This window comes from Chanodichthys erythropterus, chromosome 17 (genome assembly GCF_024489055.1).
Source record: "Chanodichthys erythropterus isolate Z2021 chromosome 17, ASM2448905v1, whole genome shotgun sequence".
Taxonomy (NCBI): Eukaryota; Metazoa; Chordata; class Actinopteri; order Cypriniformes; family Xenocyprididae; genus Chanodichthys; species Chanodichthys erythropterus.
The window spans coordinates 8,948,628-8,960,665 of record NC_090237.1 but is presented as its reverse complement, the minus strand read 5'-3'; the positions used below and the strand labels follow the sequence as shown (position 1 = coordinate 8,960,665).

The window sequence follows — 12,038 nt, the reverse complement described above, 5'->3', positions numbered from 1 at the left end:
TGAAGAAAAAAATCACCTACATCTTGGATGCACTGGGGGTAAGCAGATAAACATCACATTTTCATTTTTGGGTGAACTATCCCTTTAACAGCATACAGGACAAGATTTTCAGTTCATAACAACTTAAATTTTGTTCCCAGTACTCATAAACTTTCATTATGGAAAATAGAGTGGCCAAGCTATTTATCAAAAATTCACCTTTTGTATTCCACAGAAGAAAGAATGATCATTTTTAGGTGAACTAATCCTCCTACGCATTCGAGGCAGGTAGTGGCAGCACTAGCTGTCTAGCGTACTAAGCTATCCGCAGTGGGAGCTTAAGATTCACGACTCCGGGTGGCGATTTATTCAGTAGAAGTTCAGAGGCGACCAAATTCACCCTAGTCTGCGCTCGCTCACTCAAAGTTAAACCCAGGAGACAAATCAGCCTGCCACAACCCCTGCCGTTTTTAAACTTGTTGTATATCGGCAAGGATTGAGTCACTTTGGTCCTTGCAGGGCTGTGTGAGATATGACAGGTCTTTGGTAGCTGTTCAGCATTTGCTTGTAATGATAAATCCCCCCCTCCACCTCCCCCCTCCTGCTGCCTATTGAAAGTCAGTAGAACATTGGCTCTAAATTGATGTGGCTCCAAAACTCAAAGCAGCATGACATACTGGGGATGTGTCTATGATCCGGCATGGAATAAACACTAGTTTACAATCACTCAATTTGACTGCATGGGGAAGTCATATGGCAGTAATATATATATATATATATATTATATATGAAGAGTTCAGATGCAAAAGCCTCTAAATGCTGTCTGGAATTTTCTTCTAAAATGAGCATTTTTATCAAGTTTGTATGTTTAGGTTCAGTAATTTCATTTTCATGTCAATTAATAGGTCATTTTCATTGCCATTAAAATGAATTAACTGAACATAAACAAACAAGCTTGATAAAAATGCTAATTTTAGAAGAAAATTTCAGATGGCACTTAGAGGCTTTTGCATCTGAACTCTTCATATATATATATATATATATATATACACATTTATTAAAGCATCATGACAATATCAGTGTATGTAAAAAAAATATATATATATTTTTCTAAAAGCTTATGATTCAAAAGATTATAAATGGGTTTTAAAGTGATAGTTCACCCAAAAATGAAAATTCTGTCACAAAAGAAGACATTTTGAAGAATGTTTGTAACCAAACAGTTGATGGACCCCATTGACTTCCATAGTATTTTTTTTTTTTTTCCATACTATGGAAGTCAATGGGGCCCATCAACTGTTTGGTACCTAAATTCTTCAAAATATCTTCCGCCGGCAGTTCAATTTCTCAAACCTTTCATGGCCCCCAGAATATTTTGTTGAATGAATATCTGAACATGCAATATGTCAAACGAAAGAACAGAGCCTTTGCTTTTATACAAACAAACAAAAAATACTATTCAAGCTTCATGCGTTCCTTTTTATCAGTACTTAAATGTGGGTAAGTTTCATAAAAAAGTAACATTTTGAACAAAAAGCTGAGAAAATTGTGCTTTTGTCAAAGACTACAACGTGTATAAACAATGCTTTTATCGCTTGTTTCTGCTTCTTTTTTTGCTTGTGTTTTGATCTGGAGATTTTCTACTCTTTCAGAAGATGCGTAATAGCACCCCCTAATGGTGCGGAAAGAGTTAAAAAGGTCTGGGTGGTAGCCAGGGTGTTTCTACTGTACCTCTTTAATTAAATGTAATAAATGACTTGTAGTTCAGTGCATGCTGACTAACGCTCTGTCCCAAAAGGTACCCTAAACACTCGCGGTCTTCCTACCAGTCATAACGGCGTTTTGAGCTCGCATATCGACCGCGCTTGCAAGCACCCTTCTGAAACCTAAAATGACAAACGGGACACCTTATGGTCTCATGGACTGCCGTGTGCCATTGTAAGTCCACAAGACCATAAGTGCATATGAAGTGTGCCATTTGGGACAGTGCCCTAACAAAAAACAAGATGATGATTTACCCAAAAATGAAAATTCTGTCAATAATTACTCACACTCATGTTGTTCCACACCCGAAAGACAATCATTCATCTTCGAAACAATAATTAAGATATTTTAAATGAAATATGTGCGCTTTCTGTTCCTCCATTGACAGCCTTTGCAACTACCACTTTCAAGGCCGAGAAAGGCATGATTAAAGTAATCCATGTGACTTTTATGAAGCGAGTGCTTTGTTTGACCAAAAAAAAAAAACATTTACCAGTTCATTTACAAAATATTAATGGAGATTTTATGGGTTTGGAATGACATGAGGGTAATGACAGAATTTTCTTTTTTGGATGAACTATCCCTTTAAGGAATAAGTCTGACAAGTTGAGCATTACAAAAACAAATGACCCAGACCTGAACCTAAGCATGATTCTAATGGGAAAAGTACACAAATGTTATGCAATATGTTTCGATTTCACCATGTACAAATACAAGTTGTCATGAGACTGTCTTGGCTTTAGTCATATGACTTTTTTGATGTGCATCAAGGATTTTATCAAATTTTACCAAATAATACGTTTATCCTTAATTTTTTATTTTTTTTAAACGCACATTTTGGAAATTTTATTTGCATTTGTCTTATGTGATAGTCTTGGTTAGTTTAATGGATTTTTTGATTTTCATCTTCTCGTCTGCAAGACATAAAATCAAAAAGTGTGATCACTTAGAAAGCCGTATTTTCCTCAACAACCTGCACGATTTAACACATAATTAAAAACGTAGCACAAATGTGAGGTCTACAGCACGACGGTCTGGGCTACGGTTCACACACAGTTCAGTGTGGTTTGTAAATTATATGAAAGCAGTGTTTTAAAATATCCAAACTGAATGGTATCAAGTGAGAAAATGAAATGACTGCCTGCTCCAGCTGAGATACTTACAACTGTATTTAGTGAATTGTGGGAAGTAATGAGTCCACGCGTCTTATATTAACACACCGACCCATAATTGGCTAATTATAGCGGTTGTTCCACTGGTGTGCAGAGCGCAAATCAAAAGCATCTTTTCACGCCGTCCTCTCTCCGTCTCCTCCTCCTCCTCCAGATCCTAACGCCCTGACGCAGCACGGCCCCGACCACGCGCTCATCGGCGGAGTGGTGGCCGTGGTGGTCTTCATCACCCTGTGCTTCATCATCGTCCTGGGCCGATATCTGGCCAGGCACAAAGGTACGGCTTCCCTCCCCTCTCTCGCCCTATAGTGTGCAAAATGCTTCAACATGTCCACTGTTGTACCTTATGTGTCTATGTGACCTATGTGGGACTGTGTGGACAGGGACATACTTAACCAATGAGGCCAAAGGAGCGGAGGACGCCCCTGACGCAGACACTGCCATCATCAATGCGGAGGGGAACCACGCACATGCAGAGGAAAAGAAAGAGTACTTCATTTAGCACCTCTGTTTTTTTTCTGTTCAGTATTGTCACGGCAACACTGCGAGCCAGCAGAGGAGGCGTTATAGCGCTCCGCTCCCTAACAGCACTAGTCTGGTCTGGCTTTGTCTCTGTTTGCGAACCTCTTTAAGGCCAAATTCGACACGCCACCTGCTGCAAAAGAATGTTGCCTTTTTATAAACGAATCCTAATCGTCCAAAAAAATAAATCAAATAAATACTTCAAATGAAACTAAAAATCAGTTGAGTTTGTAACTGTAACACCAGGTCCATTTAGGCCAAAAACCCTATCCCACCCCTCCAAAATGCCCCCCGTTTGATTTGCCAAGTGCCAAAATATACAGACATGTGCTTGTCATGTTTGTTGCTGTGTTTATTCATTTAATTTCCCAGTGAATACTGATTTCTCAACCACCCTCACTGTGCCTGTTATATACCTTTTTACAGATATTACCAGGGAGCGGCAAGAAATGTGGTTCATCTCAAGTCGGAAAACCTTGGCTTTGCCAATAATTACGCTTTAAGACAAGAATATGTGAGATGTATAATGTAAATATCATGTACTGTCTTTGTGTGTGCGTGTCTGTTGTTTTCCATTGTGAAAGTGGGTGTTTTTTTGAAGTACCCCCTGTAATAAAGAATATGCCCAAGACATACGGACAATTACGTAACGTACGGACACCCGAAACAAGCCGGCAGATTGAAAATGGCAGGAAGTCAATGAAGCACAAATGAGAATTGGTGTGGAACCATTAGAAGTGAGATTATTTTCTATTCCCATCATACCTGTCTGTATATTCTTGCACTGTTAATATTTTCCCCCAGAGCGTTTATTTCAAACCTGAAAATGTATCAAACGTAAGCACAAAGTCATTGTAAAATGTCATTGGTTTAGACAGTCTCAGGATGAAAAGAAGAGCCTAATTGAATTTGTCTTTTATCGCTCGAGTGAATGAATTTTTGTTCTCGCCTTGTGAATTGATCTAAACAGCCATTTTGAATGGAAGTTTGGCTTTGTTTCATTTCGATTCGCTCACCGACCCTTGTTAATATTGCTGTATATTACTTTGCTAAAGTGATTATTGGTGGAACATTGTTAAAGTATAGGATCCCATATATATATATATATATATATATATATATGAGAAAACAAATGTCAAAATATCTATTTCAAGTGTCCCATACAATTAGTTCATATAAGTAAAGAAAATATTTGTTTGTTAGTTTGTTTTGTCCCAGCCCAGGGAATGTATATAATGTGTATACTTGAGCATTTGGTAAGCTGTTTATTTAATTGAATTCTTTGAAATCTTTACTGCTCTGTTTAATGCTACATGTGCGCGATTCCATTTTAGCCTCTCTACACTAAGTATGTCCCGACGGATGCTTGTCATTAATACTAATTTATTGGGTAAAATCTGATGGACAAACACAATACATTATTATTAGTGCTTTTTATAAGCTTGTGAACAGATATCTTTTGTTCATGAGAAGGTCAGAACAACAATCACCATTATTGCCTTTGTGTTTGCAACAAAACATACGACCACACATTGAAGCTCTGGAGAAGCATAACCTTCAATGTACGTTTTTATGAAACATGTTTCCAGTGTTCATACTTTATTTCACTCTTTATAACATCAACTAGATCTAATACATTTTTCTAAAAACTTTTGATTTGCCCTATTGTTTTTTTTTTGTTTTGTTTTTTTTGCTGTATGGGAAAATGTGTGAGGTTGCTTTTACATTAAATATTCAACTTTTTCAAACTATGCCTCTGTAAGAAAAGAAAAAAAAAACTCAGAGTACTGAGTAAAATATGCACAAACTCAGATTTGTGTTTTCTTCTTCACGCAACACAAGTGAACACAGAACACACATACTCTATATATAATGTAATACACACACACACACACACACACACATACATATATATATATATATATATATATATATACATATATATATATATATATATATATATATATATATATATATATAGATATATATATATATATATATATATATATATACACATACATATATACACATATGGGTCATTAAAGTTTTATTTCAAGTTTTATTAAGTGTTAACAATGAGATTATGTGGTTTTTATAATCAGTTAACACTGCTTTTGTCATTTTTTACAAGATGGACAGTTTGTCACCAAAAAAGTCATTTGGTTTAACCAAAATTTCAGTTTTACCAAATGACACTTTTGGTTATACTGAATGACGATATTTTCAAACAATGTTAACAGGCTGATATCTAGCTAGTTAGATTGCCAGCTAGCTAGCAAAAGGACAATAAAACATTTTATATTTAGTACGTTTTTAAAATATTACAACATTTTCCATGTTTTGTAGCGGTTGTACCAAATTTCGGGACATTTTTTTAAATAGTTAAAAGAGAGTTAGTTAATTTGCTTCATGACCATGTGGTCCTTTGCAGGTGTCTGAATGATGTCACATCCTGTCACATGATATTGACCGCATGACTCGACTTTATAGTGGTTAGTATGAAAGACATCAATGAAATTAATTTTTCAAGACATTCTTTCTCATAACAAAGAAACGACTTCTACACACAATTTTAATACCATTTTGCACTATGTTGATATATGATATTGTAAAATCATGCCAGAATAAAAAATATATACATTTATTTCATTTTAAGATATTTTAATCACAAATTAATTGGCTACATTGGCCTTTGGAAAGTTAAACCAAATGACCTTTTAACACTTCAAATTCTTTAATATACTTTTATATGTAGCAAAATGTTATTAAAACCTTTTGGATTCAATAAAAGAGATTTAGTTGTACTGTCTTACATACTTTGGATGTCATATCTTTGTTTTTTATTATTATTAAGGCCTTTGGACTAAAAAAATTACCTATCACGTAATTGACCCATGTATAGAGAGAGAGAGAGAAATAAAACTTTTTATTTAGTTTTTTATTTAGATCTTAAATAAATTACATGCAGTCATATTTTTGCATTATATTTAGCTGGTTAATTTGTGAGTAAATCAGGTCTTTGAGCTGGAATGATGGAATAATCTTTTATATATGCTGAAGTGGGCTGGTATTATGAATTCATGGCTACATGCTGCCACCAAGAGCCAGAAGCTCTCAATGCACGAGTATGCGGTGGCACTTCTTTTCTCAAAGCTTTTATTGTCTCCAACTTTAAGTGGCTTTCCTCTGAAACTTTCAAATCCTGTCCTTCTTCCCTCTGTACCACCATGGTGACAGCTTTACATAATCCATAGTGCAAGTTGCCAGAAAAATTACAGGAAAGGATTTGAGGAGATCGAAAAATTTCGTAAGGAGCAATGCAGTGTGTTCAGCCTTAAATCTAGACTGAGGCTTAACAGAATAACCGACACAAAACCATTATATTTCTCTGCGCTCACAAAGATTGTATGCTGTATGTTTAATGCTGGTGGGTCATCTTTAATTGATGGAATTAACCATTAAAACTGAAACAAACATTACAACACAACAACTGAAACTGATCTTCTTTCAAATGGGTTTTTACATCTAAGTTTGGAGTTAATGATCATTCAGGGCTCTGGGCCAATTAAAAAAATTAAGCTAAATCCCAACTGTAGTTGCTGATGATATTTAGTAATAGTATTACTACCACCATCACTACCAATTTCACCATAATCATTGTAATTCTAAAAAAAATAACAACAAAGGACTGAGTCTTCATTTACTAGCTACAGTAGTTGTTGCTATGAGGATTTCATTTAAAGGTTCAATAACAAAAATGTACATATATTCTTTAGGAGTGGTTTTGTATGTTAGTTTCAAACATCTAGTTCAAAGATTCCAATCATTTTTATTAGTTGTATTAAGCTAGAACCTGCCATCTGCGTAACATCCCGAGAGACTTCATTATTAGGATTGATATTCTCCCAGTGCAGTTAACATGGAATATTTTTTGGCCTGTTCTCAATTTGCTTATCAGCTATAGTTTGAGATTTCAAAACAGTGGGAGGCCAGAAATCTCCAAGCGGGTGGATCTTTGTGAAATAGGGAGGACTTCTATTCTGTGCCTCTATCCAGCGAGGGAGGGACAACCTGTCACTCACATGAGATTCACCAATAGCAAACCACAATCATCCAATCAATTCCCAATGGACAAAATCAAGTCCCGTCCTCAATTTTTTCTTGTTCAAGAAGCTGTTTCACTTGCGTATACATCACAATAGAGAAGAAAATACGATTGCAATTTCAGTTTCATGCCAACCTTAAGACGAACCAATTCTCTAGAATGAATCAGACATACCAGTGCTATATTACAAAAGAGCTGACAATGTGGTTGTTTACCTCCACTCGCTCGGCAGCAAAGTAATAAAAATGTGACATCAAAAACGGCGATTGTTGCACTTCACTGCTAATCATTCCGCATGGTGTAGAAATACTTGTTGTGACTCTTGAGAGCCAAGTGAATCCATTACAGGCAGGAAACAAAATGATTGCATTCTATGTGTTTGTAAAAACACACATTAGGGCTTTACACACTTGAAATAGTTAACCCTGAATCATTTTAAACCCCGGGTAAATGGAATCCTGGGTTATCTTGCTTCACATTTCACACTGCTCTTAATTTACCCCAAGTTAACAGTTAATCTTGGGTATTCATAAGCTGACGTTTCACGTTGTACATTCCTAAATCCTCGTATTGACGACTGTACTATTGAGTTTGTACTGAATGGACATTTCGGACTACAAAGGTAAAAATGAAAAGGTCTCTTGTTCACACAAACTGTCCCATTTTCAGCCAGCATTTGACAGTTTTCCTCTCAAACACAATTTAGTGTTTAAATACAATGTGCAGTGTCTCAGTGACTGACTAAAGCATGTGAATATGACCCTGACAGCAACATAATGTTGAGCCAGATCCGGTCCACATCTGGTCCGCGTGTAATCCACATGTACCAGATGTGGGCCGGATCTGGGCCACACTATGTTGCTGTCTGGGGAGGCACGCAATTGGTTATCTGTTGCTAAGCATCTAGTTGTAACATTCTTACACAGCATCGTTTATTTGGCACCGCAATATGGGGTTAACACGGCAAAAGCGGTGCTAACCCTGCTCTGGAGCAGGGTTTCATAACCCCGGGTAAAAAGCAGTGCTAACCCCACTTCTAAATTACAAGTGTGAAACATTCCTTTAGCCATGGTTAAAAGCAGTGTTTAGAACAATAACCCAGGGTTAAGTGCAGTGTGAAAAGCCCTATTTCAAACTATAAACTGATGAGCCAAAACATTATGACCGCTCATAGGTGAAGCAAATTTGATTATCTCCTAACAAAGCCATATGTCGAGTCAGATTAGATAGTAAGCGAACAGTAATTTCTTGTAGAAAACATGTTGGATGCATGAGAAATGGGTAGGAGTAAAGGAGTAAACTTTTAGAGAAGGTGCTCACTGCAGAGCAAATGGGTGGAGCTCACTGCCAGCGAGAAGGAGAGAGATGTACAACCACACCCTAATCATACTCTAACCCTACCTTCAACTCTATCTCTCCACCCCACTGGACGTCCAAAGAGGAGGAGCTGGCCATCATAGACTCTGCGGTGAGTACCACTTGAATTTTTATGGGTCATAGCATCTCTGAAATGGCAAGCCTTGTGGGTTGCTCCCAGCCAGCAGTGGTGAGAACTTACCAACAGTGGTCACCAACAAACCAATGATAGGGTGTTGGGTGCCTAAGGCTTCTTGATGTGCAAGGGCAATGAAAGCTATCCCGTCTTGACCAAACTGACAGAAGGCCTTCTGTTGCACAAGTCACACTAAATTTTAATGATGACTATGGGAGGAATGTGTCACAACAGTGTAATCGCACCCTGATGCATGTAGGGCTGGTCAGAGTGCCTATGATGAACCTAGTCCACAGCCGAAAGCCCCTACAATGGTTACACGAGTGTCGGAAGTGACCTTAGAGCAATGGATGAAGGTCACCTGGTCCGATAAGTCCCATTTTCTTTTACATCACGTAGACGGCTGTGTGCCGTTTACCTGGGGAAGTGATGGCAGCAGGATGCACTGTGGGACGAAGATAAGCCAGTAGGGGGAGTGTGATGCTCTGAACAATGATCTGCTGGGAAACCCTGGGTCTGGCCATTCATTTGGACAAAAATTTGGCACATGCCGCCTACCTAAACATTGCACCAGGTGCACCTCTTCATGACAATAGTGTTCCCTGGAGGAAGTAGCCTCTTTCAGTTGGATAATGCACCCTGCCACACTGCACACATTGTTCAGGAATAGTTTGAGGAACATGATGAAGAGTTTAAGGCAGTGGTCTCAAACTCAATTCCTGGAGGGCCACAGCTCTACACAGTTTAGCTCCAACCAGCTCCAACTCACACCTGTTTGGATGTTTCTAGTAATCCTGAAGACCTTGATTAGCTGGATCAGGTGTGTTTGATTAGGGTTGGAGAAAACTGTGCAGAGCTGTGGCCCTCCAGGAATTGAGTTTGAGACCACTGGTTTAAGGTGATGCCCTGGCCTCCAAATTCCCCAGATCTCAATCCAATTGAGCATCTGTGAGATGTGCTGGACCAACAAGTTCAATCCACGACAGCTCCACCTCACAACCTACAGGACTTGGAAGTATCTGCTGCTTACGTATTGGTGCCAGATACCACAGGACACCTTCAGGCATCTTCTAGAGTCCATACCTTGGTAGGTCTGCAGTGGTTTGGCAGCACAAGAAGAAACAACAGCATGTTAGGCAGGTGGTCATAATGTTTTTGCTCATTGGGGTAACATGTATTTTGTGGTTATTGATGTTGTTTTATTTACACATTTATCATATTCTGGCAGCTTTAATTGGGTGGACCAGTCATCATTGACCCTTTATGCTACTGTTTCAAAGCAACATAATCATTGGATGGAGAGTAACATGATTTTAAACCGAATCCAAAAACAGATCGATACAGCAACAGCCTATCAACCAGCATTTCATTTCTCATTGCATTTTATCAATATGCTGCTGTGGTTTTGTACGATCATCTATGATTATATGTGGAGTATCCCTTCCTGTCACTGTATGGCATGTTGGCTACACCTCTAGAATATTTCTAAGCGCTCACCTCATTAAAGACCTTTGAGGAGAAAACAAAACTAAATAAGTAATTTGGAGATCTTTAGTATGCATGGAGGAGGTAAACAAATGAGATCACCTTGAAAGGACAATTAAGAACGAAGCTAAGAACCTGTCGGGCCACACAGAGTAATTACAACTTAAAAGATAAATGATTGAGTTTTTAATGGTGTTCTGAATCTAGTTAGTTTCAACAAAACAAGGAACGATCAATACACTCACAGAAGACCGCAAACGTACCCAATTGGCAGTGTTTAGATTTAGAACGACAGTCTCTGAAATGGAAATGACAACTGGCATGGTGACCTTGAGCAGACAGATGGACCAACAGAAAATGGGTTTTTCTACTGATTAAAACCAGTGTTCCCTAGACATGCGAGATTATTTAAATTCACTGCAGGAGGGCAAACCAAACACAACTTTATCTTTATAGGGAGCTTTAAAATAAAGTCACTAAGACAGAGCTGCTCAAGATGGAGATTTACCTTCTTGCAAAGGACAAAATTGATTTTTAAGGTTTTTGGCTCTTGTAGCCTACTTTTATTTTACAGCAAGCTAGAGATTCCAACCCGATTTGTATGTAGGCGATTAACAATTTAATTGTACAATTTTTAGCGGGAAAGCATCTCGCAGATCATATGAAAATGTATAATTGAGATAATACAAATTTAAACAAGTTAGCCACCACCCCACCAAAACCAAGCGTGCCACATGAGTCCTGAAAAGTGAAGCCAAAGCATCTCGATCGCTTCCAGGCGGATGGAAGCAGTAGGTCATAAACCCCACCCTCCCCATGAAATTTATCAATTGTAATCAAATTACACTTCAAATATTTTTTTTTTCCAAAGACAATTTCTGTCATTTTCATAACTTTTTATTTCACACCAACATAATGATTTGTTCTGAGTGTGGGCAGGACACTGATATCGCGGCTCCACTTCGTGCTCACTACTGCGCAGACTCGGGCTCCAAGTTCATATGCGCAGACTCAAGATGTCAGCGCCATCAAAGACTATAGAATAACACAAGGCGCGTCACTCATTATTGCTGCGTCCCAATTCGCATACAATCCGTCCTAAATAGTATTCGAAATTAGAATCAGTGTGTCCCAAATCGTAGTATGTTGAAATGAGTATTCCAAAGATACCCGGATGGTCTACTTTTTCCGGTTAGAATCCGAATTGCAGATCCGTGCACACTCTAACGGCTAATATTGCCCATAACACATTGCGCTGTGGACGAGGATCCGATTAGAACTACATCTACAAATAAAAAGTGTTTTAAAAAAAACTACAAACATGACGGATGTGCGCGACCGATGGTTAAGCAGAACGGTTATGATAAAGGGGTTTGAGTGATTAATGAGGAGAATTCTCAGCATGAAAGACCCATGACTGGCAGATCAAAGTGATACATTTCTCTGAAGCGGTAGGAAATTAAATTAAATTGTATGTGGAAGATTTTAACTGTAAGAAGATGATAGACAGGGCAGTTTA

At 38.1% G+C, this 12,038-nt stretch overlaps 1 protein-coding gene across 1 annotated transcript in view; it reads left to right on the top strand.

Annotated features, from left to right (window-relative positions):
- Positions 1 to 3,417, top strand: part of cadm2b (cell adhesion molecule 2b) — a 262,725-nt gene extending 259,308 nt beyond the window's left edge. The window contains exons 9-10 of the mRNA XM_067365694.1: positions 3,070 to 3,192; positions 3,299 to 3,417. Of these exons, the coding sequence (XP_067221795.1) occupies positions 3,070 to 3,192; positions 3,299 to 3,417 (242 nt within the window). The remainder of the gene's footprint in view (positions 1 to 3,069; positions 3,193 to 3,298) is intronic.
- Positions 3,418 to 12,038: the final 8,621 nt, after the last annotated feature.